General features: G+C 35.9%; 1 protein-coding gene across 2 annotated transcripts in view; it reads left to right on the forward strand.

Annotated features, from left to right (window-relative positions):
- The window catches only part of zgc:162928, a 193,158-nt gene that overhangs the window by 127,239 nt on the left and 40,951 nt on the right, over nt 1-24,968 (forward strand). For both annotated transcript variants that reach the window (NM_001430954.1, XM_005162707.5), the window contains exons 9-10: nt 5,480-5,562; nt 9,162-9,235. In NM_001430954.1, coding sequence (NP_001417883.1) covers nt 5,480-5,562; nt 9,162-9,235 — 157 coding nt within the window. The remainder of the gene's footprint in view (nt 1-5,479; nt 5,563-9,161; nt 9,236-24,968) is intronic.

Consider the following 24,968-nt stretch of genomic DNA (forward strand, 5'->3'; position numbering starts at 1 on the left):
ACACTTTAGCCATTTAAATGTTTTTAAGATACTGAAAACAACACAAATGTCAGTGCATGTCCAAACTTCTCCAGAGCCCCAAAACACCCTCAGACACCAGAGGGTTAAAGTCTCTGGGTAAATGCTTTGACACCTGGCACCCGTCACGATACCGACGACAACAAAGAAATACTGTAGACTGTAATCCCACATGGAAAGAACCTATATAAACATATATATTTTAATATAGGTTTTAATATAGGGTTCTGATATATGGGACATATATAAAATTGGCCGTTTTCCTATATTATATGTACATATATGCACATATATCGGTACATATATATTTACCTATATGTTAGTAAAATTACTAAAATACTGCTGCGACAACCTTATTTAAAAAAATAATAACAATTTGTATTTCCTTAACCAAATAGTACAAGAAATACATAAAGTACAAAAACAAAAATATAAGAATAAAAAACAATAAAGGAAAGAAGAAAAAAAAGATAAACCATTGTGTTATAAATATTTTGTTTTCCACTATCTTCATATAAGAAAGAATTGACCTTGTAAATCTTTTAGGAAAACGTGTAGACATCATTTCCATCTCCTCTCACTCATTTGCCATAGTCTGCGTATTCATGTCAATACATTAAATCGATTCATTACATAATGCAGTAGGGCGGCACGGTGGCTCAGTGGTTAGCACAGTCACCTCACAGCAACAAGCTCGCTGTTTCGAGTCTCGGCTGGGCCAGTTGACATTTCTGTATGAAGTATGCATGTTCTCCCTGTGTTCGTGTGTTCTTACATTGGGTGCTTCAGTTTCCCCACATGAGCATGCACTATAGGTAAATTGGATGATGTAAATTTGATGTAGTGCATAAGTGTGTGTCTGTGAGAATGAGAATGCTGGGTTGCACCTAGAAAGGCATCTTCTTTGTAAAACATATGCTGGAATAGTTGGTGGTTCATTCCGCTGGGAAAACCTCTGAAATAGAAACTAAGCAGAAGAAAAATGAATAAATGAATGAATGAATAATGCAGTAATAAGTGCAATAAAATAAATAAATAATTAATCAAGCTACAATGTTTGTGTTATATTGTAACTTATCCACATATTCTAAAACACTTCCTCAAGACTTCTGCTATGCATCTGTAAATATCTGTCAAATATCTATCTTAGCCTTACTAAACCATCTTCAAGGATCCACTGACCTATAATGCATCACTGCGGCGAAAGACCATGTGATTTATTTCTTCACTTCTCGTTTCTGTCCTCTTCACTTGATGGATTAGGTGGTAGACTGAAAGAACCACGTTTAGAAAAACAGCTCATCTGGAAGCAGCACAATCACTCCCAGATTTCATCTGTCCATTAAACAGATATAATGCTTTTGCTTTTACATATATGCGGAAAAAGTGCTGGACAGGAGTAGGTACTATTCACCTTATTCTTCACCGACAAGCGGGCACTGCCATTTGAATCTTTTTGGCTTGAGACTTCCGGTCTCATTCACTTCCATTCATTTTTTAGACATTAAAAACTAATTATATTTTTCTACTTGGTTTATATAGTCATGCAAACATTTGTTTGTAGAGTAAGTAGTTTGACCGTTTTTGCCGTTTATTATTCCTAGTCATTTCTCCCATAGACGACTGAATCGGAAGTTCTAAGACAATCGCGAAAACAGGCACACTTCCGCATTTTAGAATTAGGTCAATACAAGGCAGCTTGTTTTAATTTGTATTTTTGTTATGTTCCCCATGAAGTGATCAAACTCTAAATATTTAAGACCCTGTTTAGAGCTGTATTTGGTGAAAATGCATCATAATACCAGGTAAATGGGGCTTAAGGCACAAAGTAGATTTTGGAGTGACCTGATCAATCACAAGTTTGAGTCATTTATTGTCATTATTTTAATTACTTACAAAAAAATGATGCATTATAAAAAAAAAACTCTTGGACAGTGGGCCAGCCCAGATCTGGATTTTAACAGTTCTAGACATGACAGAGAATAAGAGAGACAAATCTCATTAATAGTCATAACACGATCCATATATGGTCAATTGTGGATGTAATAAATAAGCCTATAAAATAATTTCTGGAATTTTTTTTTTAACTTGCCATAGCCATAAACCTAGATATCAGAGAACAATTTGACCAGGGAATTAAACCAGTGCAGAACATAACACCTGTAACAGTGATATCTCTACACATGAAAGAGAATGAGGGAGATGAATCTGTGGAAAATGTAGATAGATTTGATTTGAATATAGACAGAAAGAAAATATATATATATGTCGAATCTTCAGAGAAGGCAACATGGTATAGCAGGTAAAGCAATAAAAAGTGAGTGGTTATTTTCTTTTGTCATCATGCTTATTACTTGCCCTGATTGCTTACAGGAAAAGGCACGCAGAGATGGCAACACTAAGAAATGTGAAATGAATCAAGCCTATCATTTGCTAAGTGCAGCATTTGGTGATTTACAGTTCTAAGTTAAACCGCTCCAAAATAACAGTTTGAGAGTGCAGCATTGTTGAAGAATAAGGTATGATAATTATCGTGCTGTAGGTCTTCATTTTCCAGTCCTCTAGGAGAGTTGTGAGTCTGGTAGGTTTACACTGGATGCCCCTATTAAGATCACTCAGATTTAATGTGGCCACACAAGTATATAATATATGACTTCATTTCACTGGCAGATGCACTCATCAGCCAGTTTATTAGGTATACCTGTTTCATTTAAAATTAGGCATGCCTCCAGACCCCACCCCCTTGTTGGGGGATGTGCAAATAATTAAATGAAAATATGTAGACTGTACAAATTAATATATATTAGCCAGTAAATCAAAAAGATTCAAATTGTTGTGAGATTGCTTTGGTAATTCTTGTATGTCAGTATTGACAAAAATCTCAAAAGAATGTTTGAAGCACAGAATTATAGCAGGTGTGAAGACGATAGGGGGTCCAACATGATATTAAGTGTCTAACAAATATCCAACATAAGCTCATTCTGAAAATGTAGCCCTATATACATTTATGGCGATCATAAATTATGTAGCCAAAATAACTTATGGCTGCATTTCATCTTTAAAATGAATGCTACAGGGTGGTAGGACGCAGTTCCTTTTTGCGCTTACCAGCAGATCGCTTACTTCCGTATGGATGGCTTTGCTGTTGTTACCAGTTTGTCCAGTTAACCATGTGTGCCATGGACTTGAGATACAGAGAGGAGTTAACTATGATGATGGGGTTTGAGTCCGGCGAAGAATGGTTCCAGAAAGCAGCTAAGACAAAAACAGAAGCCAAAAAATTTAATAAACAAGAAAATAACAGGGTGAGAACGTGATAAATCCTGAAAACATGGTAAAAATAAGGTGAGGGCTTTTCTTTTTCTGGATTGTTTTTTGAAAAAATGTCGGTTGGGTTTTAGGAAGTGGGTGAGCAGGTCAATTGGTGCTTTAGAAAACACTATTGGTTCAGTTTAGGGAAGGGGATGTGTGGGGCGATTGATCAGTTGGTCTGTCAGTTGACAGCCGCCTTTACTGTATTTACGCGAGAAGAGCAGCCACGAATGACACTCGCGAGAGAAATTTGAGATCTAAAATGCATACACAGAGTCCTTTGGCAGATTTGTGGAAACAAAAAACATAGCTCTTGGGATGTATTTCACAATCTCCAGAAATGTATAAAGGGCTACATTTTCAGAACGAGCCTGGGTTGGAATAATGTTTGCTGCAGTTTGTTGAATGTGCGCCACAAAGAATTATGGCAATTCTGAAGGCAGAAGGGCATCTAACATGGTATTAGGTGCCTAAAAAATGTCCTGTGAATGTGGTCTATGAAATAACCATTAAGGAATAGTTTACACACCCACTCTGACCCCAAAACCTTGTTTACTTTTGGAGACTTTATATTTCTTAGCCCACAAATTATGATACTGAGCTTTAAATTTACTCTACTTCTTGTCATCAACTGAGAGTAATGGTGGATTAGTACCATCAAGCTTAAAAAATCATTAGATTTCTAGAAAGGTAACCTTTACTTGAAGGGGGTGCTTATAGAACTGTCATGAAACCCTGATACATTGTGACACCTGTCAATGTCTTGTCATGACAACTTGACATTATCAAGACAATGTAGCATCATAAATCTGTCATAAACATCATTGTCCTGAGGACATGTCATGATTTTTTAACAGCATTATTAATATTAGCAACATTTAAAGTGAATCAAAATTGTCCTAAAACAAGAATGGGTGTTGTTCAATGGTTTCAGTTTAATGAAAGGTATATCCACTTCAAATGTTGGCTATTATATTTCTTGAGGTCAACTACAGTGGTACAAATTGATTTTGCCATTAAAATGCCATTAAAGAGGCTGTTTAAAAATTATTTGTCCGAGTATTGAGTATTCATTTTGTTCTTCTGAAAAAAAGTGACCGAAAAATTTCTTACACAATTATAATGGCTTAATGGCAGTCATGTTTGTGGTATATTTATTTAAGTTATGGTGTCTTGATAATGTCAAGTTATTATGACAAAGACATGTTGTGCTGACTTTATGTCAAGTTTTCGTTACAAAGACATCTAAAACAATGACATCTTTGCATTTAAAATGACAAAACAGTTGTTATAAGCATGCATACGATTTCCTTCATATTCATGAAATGTGACATGTCATGATTATAAATGTTTACTGAACACCCCCTCAATGTCTAATAAGCACCCCCTTCAAGTCAAGTGTTATTAAAATTAAAAATGACACATGGTAATTTTGTAAGCTGGCTATAAATGTCACTTTTTTAATATACAAAAAAATGTAATATAAAATCAAAAAATATTGTTATTAAATAATAATATTCTTAACTATATGATATTTGTTTGGTATAATTTAGTTTAACAGAACCATGAGTACTATTGGCTTTCATTTTAAGCAAATATCAGCAACAGATTCTCATTTACAACAAATAAATGATGCTGAAATGTCAATTTTGGCTGAACTGTCAGTATAAAAGCAAATCCACTGTAGTCAAGCCCTTAATCCCAACCTCCTGTGAGATAGGACATCATAAATGATGGGTGTTTGAGACAGCTGTACTGTTTGGCGATTAGTAGATGGTTGTCAGGTTTTAAGCGTTCCCCTATGTTACGCTCTGTCTACATTCCAGCCTGCCCATATCCTCATCCTCCCCTGATAGTGATAAGACAAATAGACTGCTTTGGCACGGTCTCATCACCTTTTATGAATAGAGACTCACTGTCTCCACTTGTTCTCATCCAGCAAAGACACTGGGTAAAAATAGAGATTTTATATGATACCGATCCATTACACAGAGTTCTTTCATAGCCTCAGCCGAGGGTTCGCTCTGTATGGAGAACATGATAGTATTTTCACTGTTATCTTCCACAGCTATCATAACTGTAGGGAGAAATGCAAGCCACTTATTTGAAATGAAAGCCTCTAATGCTCAATTTTTGTCATTTTTCTAAGGCTTCAAGGGGACAGTCTAACTGCAAGAACCGAAGAGGAACCAGAACGCCATGTGCCAGAGCAAGCTGTGCCAGAAGTACCTTGTAAGTGCACAAAATAGACATTTTTTTGAACACTTTTGTGGCTTTGTATACTGTAAAAGACGCAAGATTTGAAGTAGTAGTTCACTCAAAAAATGAAGATCTGTGGTTAGTTTACTCACCTTCAGGCCATTTGTGCAGTAGGTGAATTTTCCTCCAGTAGTAGGAAATTAAAGACAGTTTTGGAGATCATTGCTATTTCAGTCAGTATTAATGGCTTCCAGTATTTTAAAAGTCAAAACAATTAAGGCTAAATTAATTTAATACCCTTTTCTCATGACAATACACACCTGGGTGTCTTCTTGACAGTCTTAAAGTCAGTTCAAGTCTACCTCAGAATTTTTTCAAAAAAAAGTTTCATGATGGATGTGGAGCTCTAAGAGCAGAGGGAGGACTGGGTGTGGCCAGCAAAGCAGGGGAAAAAGAGGGGAGCAAACAACTGTCCAAAATCAGACACAGACCGTGAGGAGACCTGTGATTTTAAAGTTTACAAATTTAAAATGTAAAGTAATAAACAGTAAGTAATTTAATGTCTTGTATATACACATAACCACCCTGTATATGCCCTGTATATACACATAACCACCATTTGTTATATCGATATAAAGATAATCATTATAAACACTTTAAATGAGGACTTCTCTCCTCCTCAATCCCCGGGTTCAAATGCAGACACAGTGGAGTAGTGCAGCAGGTGTCTTGCCCTATCTATTTTAACCATTATCCCAGGTGGTAATCTGTATGATGTTAAACATAGGTGAACATAGCAGCACAGATATAGGTGATGTGTTTGAATGGTAACAAACTCAACTGATAATAGACAAAGTCCACCATTCTCTAATTCTTATACAGCTCTCCAGAGAAAAAAATGCTTGCTACACACAAACAGCTTTGCTTTATCAGGCGTGACAGCATCATGGGGAAAACGAGGCAGCTAACACTGTGGATCATGGAAACAAAGACATAAGACCCCTTATGAATGGTTTAATACTGCGCGCCATGCATGGCTGCTGTCTCACAGCTTGGCAGGTCTGTCTTCAGAAGTCTGTGCTGTCATAAATAATTAAGAAGCAGGGTCTTCTCATAGAATAAGAAAACTTAGCTATGAATAGTATTGAGAAACCGACACATTATCTCTGGACTGGCAGACTGGCGCTACGTCACTCATTTTGATTCCACCCTAAAAATTATTGTAGACCCAGAAGTTGAAATTAGATGACAAATTATTCTGTTTTCCCCACAATTAAAGCTAACATGGGCTAACATTGTCTTAATTGATGCTCAACAAATCACACACATAAATCTGTTAAAGTTATGGCTTTTAGCTTTTATGAAAAAAAAAAGTAAACATGTGAGAATGGTTTCTATAAATTCAAATTCATACCATTTCAGTTGTTTGAAAAGGTGTGGAAAGCCCACCCCTAAACCCTGCCATCATTGAGAGATGAGAAATTCATGATAAAAATGGACAAATGAGATAATATAAATTAACATAGCCCCTAAATTAAAAGGTGTTTCTGTACCATAATGCTATGAGATTGTATTGGTTGTGATCATATAAATGGCTGCTTATTTAACACATATTGAATCTTTTACCAGGATTTTCATAAACACGATTTTAATACTGTGCAAACTGAAAATGTATTGCTGCATTAAACATGTCCCTGGTGGTTCATTCTGCTGTGGCAACCCCAGATTAATAAAAGGACTAAGGGACTGTTAATAAAGGGACTCTTCTCATGCACACATTTTAATGTCAAAATGTCAATTAACAGTACATGGCATTTGCATTCTTGTTCTGTACTGTGACTATTTAAAGTGAAATGCTAAGAACCATATCAGAATACCTAGAAAACAAAATAAACAAGAAAAATAATCATTTCATATATTACTGTATGAATAATTAAACTGTCTTTGTGTAAATAATTTGCAATTTACATTTTTTTTTAAATGCTAACAAGCGCTTACCCATACTTCAGATAACTTTTCTAAACTCTTAACACAGACTCACAACTACAAAACACAATTGGCCAAATAAATAATTTTATCTAATTTTCAAAAATGCATTTAGCTAAATAATAACTACTCATTTCAAAACAGAACACATCTTTCTCTGCAACCAAAACAACACTTGATTTAACTTAACAAGGTACATGCAGTCTAATCAAAATACACCAGGTTTCAAAATACTGGCAATTGTTGGCATTCTAAAAAAGCACAAAATTGCTGTTTCTAATCTCTGCGATCATCAGGGTTAAGCCACATGTTTTCATCAACATTACTCGTTAAAGTCCTCCTTTTACTGTATAAGTGTAAGTGTAACAGAATCCCTGCCACTGAGTCAGACTGGAATCAGTTGTGGTTGGCACAATTCACCCAACATAAGTGAGCTGTGTGTGTCAATCATTCAGTTACTGTTTATTATCATCTGAGATATATTTTTGATATTGATAATGTTTTTGAACTGATATCATTGCAGAAGCAGAGGTTTTTATGCTGTCTCTAAAGATTGGAATATTGTTTTGTTATTTTGTTGGATGTTTTTTTTTAGATGTTTTGCTACAGATTTCAGAACTCTGGTGTTCTAACCCTAACTCTATACACACAATACACAACCATTGCCAAAATTTTTGCTAAACTCTTTTTTTTTTTTTTTTTAAATGCTTGGATACAATACACAAAAGTCAAAGATACTTTGTTCACTGAACTTAAATCACATTTTTAATATTATACAATTAAACATCAAATTGATCCCATTTTAAAATGCAACTTACAGATTACATTTGAAATAGCTTGAGTATTCGTTTAATTACCATGATGTAAATATCATCTGATACAAGCACAAAAACTGTTGCATTACTCTTTATGCGTGGAAACTGATGTGCAATATGTACCGATTCATTGTGGTAAAGAAGGTGTTTTTGATTTACTGGTCAACATTCCTACTCTCACCTATAGTCATGAGCTGTAGGTCATGACAGAAAGTACAAGATCTTGGATACAAGCGGAAATTAGTTTCTTTTGAAGGGTAGCCGGTAGTCTTGACCCGGCCCCGGAAAAGCGGCAGAAAATGTATGAATGATGGAATGGTATAGTTTGTTTGTTACGAAAATGTAACCTGTAAAAATGTGTTCACTAACTGCATAATTGGTGAAAAAGACATGAAATGTGCGAAAAGTATGGCCACAAAACTGGTTGGACAAATGCTTGGTTGCGACTGAAAAAAAACCTTTGATATGAGCATTTAAAATGTAATATAATATAATTGCAACTACTGTACATGGGTATATGTATTTATGTGCATGTAAGAGTGCATTTTTGGCCTTTTATTTGCATTTAAGAGTAGAAAAACCATGCTTTTCTTTTCTCAGACCCCTTTACATCACATATCATATTCAGAAAGAGCAGATTCCTGTGAGTACTATATCATGTTATGTAGACTGCTGAAAGGGGCAGGCTGTTAAAAATTAGTTTTTGGTTGTGAAATTTAATCTATCCATTGTCTCTTGAGGGCCCCTGTCGCTGCTGTGTGAGAGCATATTATAAGTGAATGTGTGTGTGTGTGGTAAAGGCCTCATTGTGTTTTTGTTCTTCTGGATCAGGTCCATTACCCGCGGTGACAGAAACCCTGACAGCAACAGAAGACCTGCAGACGGCCTCTCAGGTGACAGGGCTGGTAGGTGATCCTCACCCAGCAAAACTCTTCATTATATCACTTTCCCCAAGTCATGAATGTCTGCATCATCATCTCCATTGTAAACGCTGTCAGAGGGACAGTTAAAACCACTTATATCATCCTCAGTATAGAGAACCAGCCCCAGCGTGACTTGACTATTTGTCTCCATGCCTGTTAAGCTAGAGGGGATGCTTCTCTTGCCAAATAATGAACATGAGCTTATCGTGTGAAAAAGGTACAATGTGTCTGATTAAGGAGCTATTAAAAAGGCACAGGTTTTGGATTAACACAGTCTTGGCTGTTTACCTGGTGATATAGCATGCAAGACTTGAATCATTTTTTCAGAGTATTGTGTTGATGGAAAAGTGTTCGTTTACATTTGAGAGTGAGGTCAATGAGGACACCTGTGTTGTAGAAATCCCCCATTCTATCAAATCTGTCAGCAACAACCACCAGAGAGCAGAACAGACGTCCAAACTGGAACACAATAACTGGACAGTGGAGCTGTTCATTTTCTTGTGTTTAAAAACAGCATCTATCTATCTATCTATCTATCTATCTATCTATCTATCTATCTATCTATCTATCTATCTATCTATCTATCTATCTATCTATCTATCTATCTATCTATCTATCTATCTATCTGTCTGTCTGTCTGTCTGTCTGTCTGTCTGTCTGTCTGTCTGTCTGTCTGTCTGTCTGTCTGTCTGTCTGTCTGTCTGTCTGTCTGTCTGTCTGTCTGTCTGTCTGTCTGTCTGTCTGTCTGTCTGTCTGTCTGTATGCAAGATGCATAAAGGCCAGTAGGAAGAGCGAAAAAGTTTCTGTCTCCTTTTTTTATTCCTTAAAGTCTCTGGGTAAACGCGGGACACCTGGCACCCATCACAATACCGACGCCAACAGAGAAATACTGTAGACTGTAACGTTAATAGACTGCAGGGAGAAATCTCTGTAGACGGATGGCATTTCATGTCACGTTCAGCCTTATAATCTTAAAATGTAAGCAAAATCAGTGTTTTGTCATCACCTTAGACATTACGCTATAGAGAATCATTCAAACACTAGCTCTAAAGTGATATTGGTAAATTAGTAACGGCTTCTGCTTTTCTGACGTCAACTGCAGATGTGAATGAGTGGCAGAAGAAAGTAGTTCCTGATACAAAAGGGTTATAGGCTCTCCGTGTTTGATTTTCTTTTTTATTTACAAATTGTGCCGCCAAACTGTTGTAAAAACGCAATATCACACTCGTGAATGGCTGTATATCTGCTATCTACTACTCGTGTGATGTTGCTTAAATATATGTATGTATATATATATATATATATATATATATATATATATATATATATATATATATATATATATATATATAATATCAACAGTCGCACAACCCTTATGTTTTCAACCAACAACTGTGCTCTCATCGTCCAGGAACATAGCCATACAAAAACAATTAAAAAACACTTAAACTTGTGAACAACAGTGATCATCTTGCATTCTGAGCCTGAGAATCTCATGGAAATTTAACTGTATGCATGTTTCTATCAGAAACCCTGAACTCCCTATAACCCATCATGAAGTGGTTATTTTTCTATCAGCAGAAGAACAGAGAGTGCAGCTAATTACAGAGGAAAAGTGTTGGAAAAATCCTCCTTAGGAATGGCTGGTGGAGTGCTGTGTGTGGAGCTTATGGGCTGAGCGCTCCAGACAGAGTGGCAACAGCAGGCGCGTGAGGCTTCTTCTCCGTCACCCAGTGGGGACACCCAAGGAGCTGTGCCTGCCCTGAGAAACCACACCATGTAGTAAACAATGAGCCAATTTCAAACAGCTTTTTGCGCCCTTGAAGGGCATTTCAAGAACATTTGAATCTCTTTATGAAGCGATATTCTTGAAGTCAGCTAACAGAGGGAACATTTAATCAACTTGACACTAGAACCACTGGAGGTCATTGCACTGTAAAAAAAAAAAAAAGTGTTTAGTTGACTTTACTTTCAAAAATGAGTAAACCTGTTGCTTTTAAAGGGGTCTGTTCACTTTAAAAAAATCGATAAAATTTGTTGCCAAGGTTATCAAGGTAATTAACTACATGTAGTGTTGGGGGTAACGCGTTTTTATGTGGTCATCACTACATGTGTTACGTAATAATATTATTTTTCCAAAGTAATGAGTAAAGTAATGCATTTCTTTTAAAAATAAGTAATTAATTTAAGTTACTTACAAAAAAATGTAATGCATATTACTTGTTACCTTGCTAAATTGGCTTTAAAAAACATATTGCCGAATAACAATTACCCTAGGTTGAATCACACACTCAATAAAAGTGTGTGCTGTGAGAGAACAGACAGTCGACTCACACTCATCATCAACATCAGGCCTGTTTTTTGAACAGCAGATGAGTCAGTGTACTGTTCTAGTGACTGAATATCAAAGGATATGTGTTTATTTTGAGTCAGAGGGGGTATGTGGTATGTTAGTACTTACTGAAGATTCAAACCGTTTCATGACAAGTTCAATTTTATGAACTGGTTCAACCGGTTCACTTAGAAGATGTTTAAAAAAAAAAATTATTCATTTGTGAATCGTCCATCATTACTACAGACAGTCAGAAAGGCAGGCCAAAGTCTTACTGTACATTTTCGCAATAGATACTTGTTAATTTAAACTCATCGAAGAAAAGAAGTAGATTGTTGTTATGTGAAGATTATGTGTAAGTAAATCTCTTGACAAATGCAAGAAACATAACATCGAAAAAAACAAAACTGGATGCAAAGCACTACACGCACTCCACCTCCAGCTAAACAACAAATGATTGACATCAGTTCACATTCTCCAGGTAAAACAATTAATTCAGCTAAATTAAAAAATGTGTTTTGCTTTTATAGTTCAGGAGATGCAGCCACTGTCTTACATTACTGTAGAAGTGTCTACGTTTTATAACATAGTAAGATTTTTTTTTTTCTTTTTTGGGAAATGATTTACACATTTGTTAAGGCCACGTGAAGAAAATTATTTAATGTATAAAGCTCAAAGATTTATTTTGATTAGGTGATGTTTCATATACTTTTCATTTTGTTAATAAACATTTTAAAGGACTAGCATTTGTTTTTTAACAAAATAAAGTATTTCTTGTTAGTACTCTTAGGCTTTATTGCAATCTTTCTCAATGAACAGTGAATTTACTTAAAAACCCAAAACATTTAAAAGTAGCAAACACATTACATGCTGTCATTAATCCGTATATTCATCATGCATAGTGTCATGATCTCCAGCAATCCATCCTGTGCAGATCGCTGGCAAACACATAGCATTACATAGAACTTCAAATCTGCCATTAAATGGACTACAAGATCCAATCATTTATCACTCACACACCTGGCCTAGATCCCCATGATTGCAGACAGACACAGCTGAAGCTACTCATAAACTGATTGCTAGGACTATTTATACAGCACACACACACACTTCAATGCTGAGTCCTGCTTGTGAACAATGCGACGCGTTTTCCCTGCCTTGTCTTCTGTGTTAGAGCCTTGCTTTGTTTTGTTTGTTTACGTTACTTGCTTGCTGCCTTTTGACCATCTGCCTGTTTTATCGACCACAACTCTGGGTTTCCTGTATACATCTGTTTGCCCCTGTGTTGACCGCCGCTTGCCTGACCATCTCTGTATAATAAACCCTGCGTTTGGATCCTTACTCCCTGTTGTCAGCGTGCACTTCACATTACATATAGCTCTGGGTTTAGAAAGCTCTTAAAATATAATTGTATCCTACTGGAAAAAGAAGGTGTAGGTTATATAGGTGGTTGTTGAATGCAGAGCTTCTTAATAAAAAAAAAGGTGAAAAAACACCTGTTCTGAAAGACATTAAACCTCAGCCAGGTAGGGACAAGTAACTCAAAAGTAATATAACGCATTACTTTCCATAAAAAGTAAATAAGTAACTCACTTAGTTACTTTTTTGAAGGAGTAACTCAATATTGTAATGCACTACTTTCAAGTACTGTGTGAATTGCTTCAACAAGGGCCTAAACACTGCTTCTTCTGTGTAAAAAGTGAGTGTGAGACACTGATGTCTAATGTCATCTAATGTCAGGGAGTGATTTTTCAAATTCACTCTGCGTTTTTTTCATATACTGTACCATACATACACAAAAACCCTGGGTTAATTCTAATTTGTATATTTGCAATGTGACTATTTGGTCAACTATGTTGCCAGTTATTTTAAAAAAAATTACCATGTAAGTCTTTATCTTTTTAAATCTCAAGGATTGCACATTGGCAATAATAATAATAATAATAATAATAATAATAATAATAATACAAAAATACAAACAATGGCTTAACTTCCACTGGGGTCTACCTTTGGATTACTTGTAATTTACTTTTGGCCAAGCGTATTTAGTTCTATTTTGATATTTTATTTTGACAAATTTTGGTAACACTTTAATCCAGGTCACAATTTTATTAACTACTTGCTTATTACTCGACTATTATTAAGATATTGACTGTACATTAGTGGTTGTTAAGTATATTCTTATTCTGTATTCTTAATCCTAATCCAACTTTTACGCTGCTAAATAAATAAACAGCTAATTAGTAGTTTATTAAGCTAGTAGTGTTAGTTAAAGGGTCATGACACCCCACTTTCAGTTCAGGTCTACCTCAGAATTTTTTCAAAAGATGCATCATAATGGGCGTGGAGCTCCGCGAGCAAAGGGCAGGGTTGGGCGTGGCCAGCAGGGGAGAAGGAGGGGAGCGAACAACTGTTGTTGTCAGTTAGCTTACAAATTGAGACACAAACCGTGAGGAGACGCATGATTTTATAGTTTACAAAGTTAAAATGCAAAGAAATAAACAGTGATTTAATGCTCTGCTACATTTGTTATTCGTAATTTTATAAACAGATACCCACAATTTATGTCATTATAAAGATAATCGTTATCATATAAACACTATAAATTAGGACTTTTCCCTCAATCTCCGGGTCTGAATGCAGACTCAGTGCAGCAGGTCTCCTGCAAAGCCTTTTTCAACCATTAGTCCTGCTGGTTATCTAGAGGATTTAGGTGAATACAGCAGTACGGCGATGTGTCTAAATGTGAACGAACTACTGATAAGACAACGTCACCATTCTCTAATCATCGTAGGGTAAACATGCAACAAGCCTGGATCATGGAAACTAACACATACGACCCTTCATGAACAGCTAAATACTATGTGCCGCGGGTCCGTGTCTCACAGCTTGCTTGGCACGTGCTCTCATGAATAATTATGCAGCAGACTCTTCTCATAGGATAAGAAAACTCTGCTTAGAATAATGAGAAACCTACGCGTCATCTTTGCACTTGCAGTTTTGCGCTACGTTGCCAGATTTTGATCCGCCTCAAAAATCATTTTAAACCTGGAAGCTGAAATTAGCTGACAAAAGCTCAAAATTATCCAGTTTTCCCCACAATTAAAGTTAACAGGTGCTACATTGTCTTAACTGATGCTCAACACACACAAATCTGTTAAAATCTCCAAAAAAAGTTTCAATCAAAATGTCAGTTTACATTACATTTAAATGGCCGTTTCATGCTGTGAATATTCAGTGCTAAACTAAGTCACAGAGCAAAATTCTTAATGCAGCAAAATTAAAAGTCCCTTCTGAAAGTCAGTTATCATTTAAAGCCCTACACCCTTTAAAGAATTCACTTGTAGTCACTCTGGCATATGGAGCAGGGCATAAGGCTATTTACTTGCATTTGGAATTCTCACAATGCCATACGGACACCATATAGGGCCTCACACACACTTAGGTCTGCTTTCTCATTCACTCAGAAACACACTCTTTACTTTGGCATGCGTGTTTAAGACCTGTCTCTCTTTCTAAAAGGGGGGGAAAATAAAGAGAGAGACAGAGAAAGTGTGAAAGGAGGCCCGTCGTCTATAGATTAAACTGTGCCAGCGAGCGAAGAGCGAGACGGCTAATGTTTCCCACATGGAGCGGCGAGTGTGAAAGGATCAGATCACCTACTGCTGCTTTTTAAAGCTTAATGTGGTTGTTTTCTGGTTAATTGCTTATTTTGGGCTCTATTTGAAAGGCAAATGCGATTTGTCTTTCTAATAGCTTATTACTTTAACTGGTCCTCGGGGGTTCTCTCGTCTTGCCGCCCAGAATGGCATGGAAAACCAAACGTAATACTTTTACGAGCTGAGTCACTTCTTGGGACAACAATAGTCATGGGCGCTGTATCTGTGCTGCTCTCCTTCTGGCTATAGCTATGCTTTTAGCCTCGTAAATAATGATCAGGATGGGCAGAGCTGCTTAGGCTTCTAGATTGCATAGAGCATATTGAGAGGCTGTGTTTAGTTGATAATATATCTACTTTATTGTTTATAATTAATTAAATGTATTATTTTGCCATCATTTTATTTCATTTTTAATACATTATTATTAATATATTATTTTCAATATATTTATTTTTTATAAGAAGCATGCATTCAGAAATTAAACAAATCAGCTAAATTAAATATGTCCAAATGCAACATTAAATAATAATATTAATAATAATAATAATAATAATAATAATAATAATAATAATAATAATAATAATAATAATAATAACAACTAGAAAAGTAAAGTTTGTTGCCTGGAGAAAGCCTAGTCTGAAAGTTTGAAGTTTAAAGAATTGAAGTTGCAAGTATGTTTATAGTATGAATTAGCATGCTGCTAGTAAGATTAGTATGTTAGTATGTTGTACGTTTCTTGCATGAATTGTTATATTCTTGGTATGAATTGATATGTTGTTAGTATGTCTAATGTAAAGTCAATGGCAGTTTTTTTTACCATGGAAGTCTATGGGACAATTGCTAGGGTGCTGTAGGTGGTTGCTCGGGTGTGGCTATTAAGTTGAAAGGTCATCAGTAATTGGCAGATGAAATAATCATCTCTGTTTTCATTAAACATGAATCAGATGATTTAATTTATTATTTAATGTATTCATTTAAACATTTCATCAGCTTGTGCTGAATGTTTATACTGTATTTTGATACAATATACAATACTAATTATGTCAGTGCAACATAATGTCTGTAATATCAGTAAAGTATTTGTTTATGTAAGGCTGGAAAATCAAGATATGCATTTTTTTGCCTCTAGGGGCTTCAGTTTTGTTGAGACAGCCTCCCTCCTTGGCAGATCAGAAAAAAATCAGCTTTAGTCTTTTCTATTAAGATTGGCCTGCTCTGTAATATAAACCATGGCACATTAATGACTCTCTCTCATGTGGTTTCCGGTCTTGATTGTCTTAGTACTAGGGTGATATAAAAAAAAACTGCCTGGAAAAGAGTTTGCTTTGACTGCGTGAGCTAAAACAGTAATGCTTGGACACGGCTGTGCATTGGCCCTTCTGATCTCTCTGATTAGGCCTGTTCAATTTAACATAGAAAAATACAGTTATTCTTGACACAGATGATGTCTGTTTTATTACACATTTTTGCATGAAGAAAAATCCTTTTGTTCCATATTTCTAATTCTGGATATGTTGCTTTAGTTCTCTAAAGTGCTGCAGGGAATTTTATTAATGCTAGATTATATCACAAATAAACAGATTTGACCACCTATATACAGCAGGGGAAAGAAGTGTGAAAATAATTTATTTAGTACATCTCTAGGATTTTAAAACAAAGAAAGATGGTTTCAGCTCAAGTAAAGGTTAACTGTTCTGTGGGTAATATATTTTATACTGTATGCTATTCTACCTTCCGGATTTGCCAATATAGTCAGATTCTAATCAGATTTTGGGTTGGCAAGTCAGATTGGGTATAAAACATACATCTCTTCAATAGTACAATCTAATAGAATTTTTTAAGATAGCTAATGGATATTTTCTGAAAACATTCATTAATTTTCCTTCAGCTTAGCCCCTTTATCAGGGATTGCCACAGAGTAATGTAAAGCCAACTATTCCGGTGTATGTTTTACACACCAGATGCTCTTCCAGCTGCAAGCCAGTACTGGGAAACACCCATACACTCACATTCTCACACACATATACTCATACACTACGGCCAATTTAGTTAATCCAATTCACCTATAGCGCATGTGTTTGGACTGTGGGGGAAATCAGAGCACCCGGAGGAAACCCACGCCAACTCGGGGAAAACATGCAAATTTCACATAGAAACACCAACTGGTCCAGTCAGGACTCGAACTAAAGACCTTACTGCTGTGAGGCAACAGTGCTAACCACTGAGCCCCAAAATAATTGCCATTATGATTATTGATATAATGATATTAAGTGCCTATTGTATGCAACCCTTTGGATTTAATTTACTCAAATCCATATCTAACATTAAACTTTTAATAGAGCTCTCAGAGTGCCTACTTGAATTGGTACATCCAGAATACATTTACTGTGCACTTCTTTTTGTGAAAAACAAATAATAAAGCAATAAAAAAATAAGAAAAACTTTAATGTGCAAATCTTCATTAGTAAACAAACAAAACTCAAGTACTCAGTTTCTAAGTGAATTATCTAGCTCTAAAATTGTCTAGAAGAAAATAGTTCCCTTGTTTATATATATATATATATATATATATATATATATATATATATATATATATATATATATATATATATATATATATATGTGTGTGTGTGTGTGTGTGTGTGTGCAAATCAAAGATTTCCAAAATATTGGCCTAATTGTCTGTCTTTTCAAATATAAATATTACAACAGAAATACTTCAAAGGGACAGATTTTCTAAAAGCTAAATGTTTCTTTTGAAGTCTGATCTCATCTGTTTTATTAATGCTTAATTATTTGCTATCCAACAACAGAACTTGCTGTTTATTTATTTACACCTGACACTTTCTTATAAACCATCCATGTTTCTGGCAAAACATTGTGCAATTCCGTTTTGCATCTGAATGAGCTTTACTAACCACTTGCAGCATTCACTCTTCTACTCTTCAAATGCACCAGACACTTTCCTATTAACACTCCAAGTGTCTGGAACTACAGTACAGTGGTTCCTCGTTAATCACGGGAGTTACGTTCTAAAAATACGTAACCCCGGAAGGGATGTAGTGGAGGAGAAAAAATTGGCTGGGTGGAAAAAAAATAATGGGTGAAAGAAAAAAATGGGTGGGAGGAAAATATATAGGCTATTTCTAAGTTTTCGCGTTCTCTCGCAAAGTTTTGCGATCCCTCGCAAAGATCTTTTGCGTTCTCTTGCAAAACTGTTTCTCCACAAACACTTCCTGTTCACTGCACTCACGTAAACCCTCCCGTTTTTGCCGAAATTCTCCCGTATTTTACCATTCTACCCCACTTTCTATACATTACTGTGCGTCGATCGTCGACTTTCATATGCTACCTCTGAATCACTGAATGCATGTATAAGCGCTGACTGACAGACGCGCTCCATACAATAAACTGATCCCAGATCAGCGTCTGTACACGCCATTTACAGAGGAGTGGGTGTATGTTTAAACAGACAAATACACTAATAATATGAAACATCTCCGTCCTGCATGTTTTATTTTAAACAGCTTATTTTCTCTTAAATGAGCACAAACAGTTTCTAAAGTAATGGACTGCTTTCATTATAGATCTGTGCATTTTTACAATGACACCTCTGTTATCAAACAAAACAAAACATGAGATTCATTTGCTGCTCACTTGTTTGATAACAGAAGTGTCCTTTTAAATGGCGCGTACATACGCTGATCTGGGATCAGTTTATTGTATGGAGCGCGTCTGTCAGTCAGCGCTTATACATGCATTTACTGGTTCAGAGGTTGCAAAGTGAAAGGCGACGATCAGCGCACAGTAATGTAGAGAAAGTGGGGTAGAATGGTAAAATACGGGAGAATTTCGGCAAAAACGGTAGGGTTTACGTGAGTGCAGTGAACAGGAAGTGTTTGTGGAGAAACAGTTTTGTGAGAGAACGCAAAACATCTTTGCGAGGAACCGCAAAACTTTGCGAGAGAACGCAAAAACTTAGAAATATATATTTTCCTCCCACCCATTTTTTTCTTTCACCCATTATTATTTTTTTCACCCAGCCAATTTTTTTCTCCTCCACTACTTCCCTTCTGGGGTTCCGTATAAAAATAACCTGCTATCAGCAAAATCTGTGAAGTAGTCAGCTTAATTTTTTACAATTATTATAGATGTTTTAAGCCTGTAAAACCCCTCACACTTTATACACTTTAATCAAACAGGCATTAACATTTTCACACTTTTCTCTCTCGTTTAAACACTCTCAAAGTTCAAACTTTCATAGGAAAATAAATCCAGTATTATAGAATGAAACCAAAGATCAAAACCTGTTGTCAGGCGCAAACATTCATCGCTGTCAGCAAAAGGTTCTTAGAGCTGTTTAGCTTTTGTGTGGATAATATTGACATCCAGTGTAATGTTCTTTTCCCTGCAGTCACTGATCCACAAAACTAAAGCAGACTCCATCACTAAGGAGGTCGGACACCGTATGCGCTGCGCTCATGACAGTTGAAAGTAACACATACCGGACGCACACAGTCACATGTTATTTAAAATGAAATTTTTCAGATGGCGCTCTGTGGCGCGGCAGAAATATGAACAGTGTCCTGAGTCATAGCTAGGCACCACAGACAGCGCGGCGCATCCGGTGTGCGACCCCTTTTACATTGGTCTTGCTGCAGACAGTTACAACGCTTTTTGCTTTCTTGTTGGAACTCACACTGCTAGCAATCGAATATTTATGTTAATTTGGCAAGCTGAATGCATTCTGTATTGTACAGGACACATGGAGGAGATTGATTGACATTGGTCTACAGCCAATCAAAATGCAGAACACATAGCGCTGTAAAACACAAACAAAAAAAGCATTTAAAATTTCATTAAAAAAATCAAATAAAATAAAATAGCGAAACTGCAAGGTCGTGAATGGTGGCCCTCGCTTTAACGTGGTTCACCTTCCGCTGTATATTTCAAATCTTAGTGTGCTTTATGCAGGTGAGTGGGCTTGACAAACCACCTGTAGATGACACTCTTTTCCTCTCCATATGCAGCGAATAATTCCTTATAAACACTCCATGTTTCTGGAAATACAGTATAGAGCGATTCTTACTGTGCTTTTCACAGGTGAGTGATCTAGACACACCACCTGTAGGTAACACTCTTTTCCTCTCCATATGCACCGAACATTTCTTATAAACACCCCATACTTCTTTGAAAACATTGTGCAATTCAGAGTGAACTTCACTACATTAAAAAACCTTAAAAAATACAAACTAAACTAGACCTTTATATCATTTATATACTGCTGCTTGAAAGCGACACAGTGGCTAGTGGTTTATTACGGACCCTGATAAAGCGGGGAATAAGCGTAAGGAGACTGAGTGTAAGTGGATAAAAGCATCTGCTAAATGAATAAATGTAAATGGAAGAGTTTTCAATAATAAAAGCCCTGCCTGGTTTTACTATGAACATGGTAGTGAAATGGTAGTATTGGGAAAATGTGTCCACAGTGATTTTTGCAGCTGGCATTGTTTTGCATACGTTTGTGTTAGTCAGCTGTTAGGTGTTTTGACACCTCTTTTCATATTATCATTACTAAACATAAGAATATTTATTTTTTTAGATACGTGAAGGCTTATGTGAAGAATGTCTAAATGAATGCATCAAAAATTAAGATTTGGTTCAGATTGTGTTCAGATTTTCTTCTTTCTTTTGAAATTTGATTTTTGAGAATTTGCAGATCTTATACATTGAAAAGCATCTATAGTATACTCTTCCTAAAGATATATATGTGTGACACAACTACCAGCGATCTAGGCTTGTAGACTACTGGGAATCATTTATCATCACTCAGAACTACAAATCTGCCTCCAAAAGAGCTACAAATCCTGCCATGCACCACACATTCGCACCTGTTCCTTTTTCAACTTGATTACACACACACACACACACACACACACACACACACACACACACACACACACACACACTGTGAGATTGACACATTTTTCCTTGTTTAGTGTTTAGTTTGCTTTGATTCGTTGCTGCCTGTACCAACTATTCACCTTTTCTTTGACCATGACTTTTGATTTATATGCATGTACCTGTTTGACCCTGTTGACCATTGCCTGTCTGACTATTCTTGTAATAAACTGCCCATGGATCCTCAAACCCGTTGCCCAGCGTCCCATCACATGACAACGGGACAGCATAATTGATATTTTAAATTTAGTTTGTAGTGCCATAATGAAGTGAAAATGAGAATTCTATGTTTGCCATCTGTAAAATGTGGACAATATAAGAAAATTGAGTTGTATTAGTGTATTGTTGAGTGAAACAGCAGTGGTGGTCCCAGTTTCTTCCGTTGTATGAAATGCCTGAGCTCTTATGGAGGCCTGTGACCCTGCAGCTCCCCCTCAATTCAAACACTGAATGTAATTCAGGCAATTTATAAGATATATGCCAGAAGAGCTGACAGACCCTCCCATATATATTCCACTGAGCCATCTGGTTCATGTTTTTCACTCGTTACAAATTCTCAAATGTTGTCCAGCTAACATAACAGAGCGATAACTTGAACAAATGATTCAGTGCACTTTCAGAACAAAGACATTTGTCAGACAAGATGCAGTAAAACACGTCCCACATCTCACTGAAGCAAATATATGATATTCATTGTCTAAACGGCTGTTATTCAGCATGATTCACTTGTTTGACTTTATAATAAACTAATTATTGAGAAGTGAAGTGGTTGAATGAAAATGTTTCAACAGGTTGCACTTCGGGTTAGTTGTTTTCTCCATGTATAATCCAGGTGCTCTATGTGTGTTGTGCTGTAGGGCCTTTCTCCTGTGGTTTAGGGGTTTAGAGTTTAATCAGATAATAAATTTGTTATTGTCCAGTTCATTTTGTTTCTTGGCACAGTGTCTATATGAACATGCATAATGTGGGTTTGGAGGCTGTCAGCTCTAGTAGATTAAAAGTTTTTTACAATCGTTTTACCACAAATTTCAGAACTCTGGTGTCAATTTTCAAAACTCTAGACACAAAATTCACAACCATTGCCAAAATTGCCAAACTCTTATTTCAAATGCTTAGATATAATACACACAAGTCAAAGATACTTTGCTCATTGAACTAAGATTACCTTTTCAATATATTAAAATTAAATATCAAATTGATCCCATTTCAAAATCCAACTCAAACATTACATTTGAAATAAATGCGTATTCATTTACTTCACATGATGTTATTATCAACTGATTCAAGCACTCAAAATGATAAATACCTGTTGTACAATCTTACATGTTCAGATGATGAAAGTTTCAGGATAGGTCAAATGACATCAGCAACATTATTTATAGATTTAATCTTTAATCATCCTCATTCTATATTTATAGTTTCTTTGTTCCATCCATGTACCAGTTTTACAGACAATATTTTCAAATTTGACATTACTGTACTGTATGTAAGAAAGCCCAATCACAGCAGACCAACGCCAGGCCTGGAGTCACATTCACAGAAGGTTTTTTTTTCCAGGATTTTTGACTAATGAAAACACCACTGTGATGAAGAGGAGAACCTGTGACCAAATCCACAACACCAGACCGATAAAAATACAGATTCCAAAATAGAAATCTTATATATGTATATATATATATATATATATATATATATATATATATATATATATATATATATATATATATATATATATATATGTGTGTGTGTGTGTGTGTGTGTGTGTGTGTGCGTGTGTGTGTGCGTGTGCGTGTGCGTGTGCGTGTGCGTGTGCATGTGGTGTGTGTGTGTGTGTGTGAGATATAATAGTTCATATAAATTCTACACAAAATATGTCATACATGTCAAAATATTGCCTTTTTTCAACTATTAGACTTACAAATATGTACATATGTGTTATGTAAATATATGATCTATTATGCTATATTTTTTACCCCTACAAATATATTACCTATAATTTGTATAGGTGAGCATATGGCTGTAAATGAACACATACATATGTAAGATATGGTTGGAAAAAATGTAAGCAGTGATTTTTGCACTATTTTGACAAATTATTGACTATTATGACATGTTACATACTGGAATCCAGTTGTAATTTGCATATGTTGCCATATATCCTGCCACATATCAGGTTTCTATATGGGGATGTGCAAAAAATGACAGTAAACCTGTATTCAGATGGAATAAATAAAACTAGTTCAGTGTGTCCACTGTCTGTACCGTTTCCTCTACACTTATGTAAAATCCATAATGAAACCTGTATCATATATTTTCAACCATAATATTTAATGATTGGGGTGAGGCAGTGGCGCAGTAGGTAGTGATGTTGCCTCACAGCAAGAAGGTCGCTGGTTCGAACCTTGGCTCAGTTGTTGTTTCTGTGTGGAGTTTGCATGTTCTCCCTGCCTTCGCGTGGGTTTCCTCCGGGTGCTCCGGTTTCCCCCACAGTCCAAAGACATACGGTAGAGGTGAATTAGGTAGGCTAAATTGTCCATAGTATATGAGTGTGTGTATGAATGTGTGTGTGGATGTTTCCCAAAGATGGGTTGCGGCTGAAAGTGCATCTGCTGCGTAAAAACTTGCTGGATAAGTTGGCGGTTCATTCCGCTGTGGCGACCCCAGATTACAGTTTTTCTCAGTCACTTTGGTGCATTTCTCACTACACTATTTACATTTGCACAACAGGTAATGCATTTCTCAAAACAATTAGTCATTTGTGCACATCCTAGTAGCAGTTTCTCATTCTTTGGATAAAAGCGTCTGCTAAATGACTAAATGTAAATGTAAATGTAAATTTTCAACAAATTGCGAATGCTTTTGGACATGCATCAATTGCTTTCATACAACTCTCTGCTGTTTAGAACATTATCATCTGCTTATGTCATGTTAGTCAAAATTAACTAAACTTGTAAATGCTGAATAGTCATTCTTTATAAAACAAGTAATCCTCATTTCATTACTTGAGCCTTCATTACTTCATTACTTCATCCTCGAGTCATTACATACAAAAAAGTTTAACTAGTTGTCAAAATCTGTCAAGCTAATTTTGTTTTTAACAAATTTAAATCTTTATTTTCCTGAAAATGTTTTTAAAATTGAAAAATTTGATGAATGATTTACAGACCTGTGTAAGTTTTAGGCTCAGTTCCAATATGTACTGCAATATTGTGTACAGTTGTGCACAGCTCTACCTAAAGGGAGTTTATGTTTGTTGTAAATAAGTGTGTATGTATTCTTTTGCACAATGCTGGGAATAAATTAGGATTGCAAAGAGCAAATGCAGTAAAAATGTGAAACATACATTTTCAGTGTTTTGTACTTAGATACCTCACTAAATGCAGTGATGTCTAACTTTACTGTAGTTTTCAAATGGCTGTGCAAATATTATAAAGTGTTGTCTTGAACATTTTCAGGAAGTGTCACCAAAATCAGACTTTTTTTGCATTGAAAAAATGTAGAGAGTAAACTGACATAATGAAAACACGACAAAGCCATTTGACTATCTTGTTCATAAACAATAGTGTCTTGCTTTTGATATACTTGCTTTTGAGGAATGAACTATCCATTTTGAGCATGTGACACGCTTTTGCAGGTTATCAGCTAGGTTTTGCAGTTTGTACTAATTGTTTTGAGAAAATCATTAAATGTTGTGCAAAAATGCACTAGTGTTGTGAGAAACGCACCAAAGCGACAGAGAAAAACTGTAATAAAAGGACTAAGC

Source organism: Danio rerio, chromosome 24, assembly GCF_049306965.1.
Source record: "Danio rerio strain Tuebingen ecotype United States chromosome 24, GRCz12tu, whole genome shotgun sequence".
Classification (NCBI taxonomy): Eukaryota; Metazoa; Chordata; class Actinopteri; order Cypriniformes; family Danionidae; genus Danio; species Danio rerio.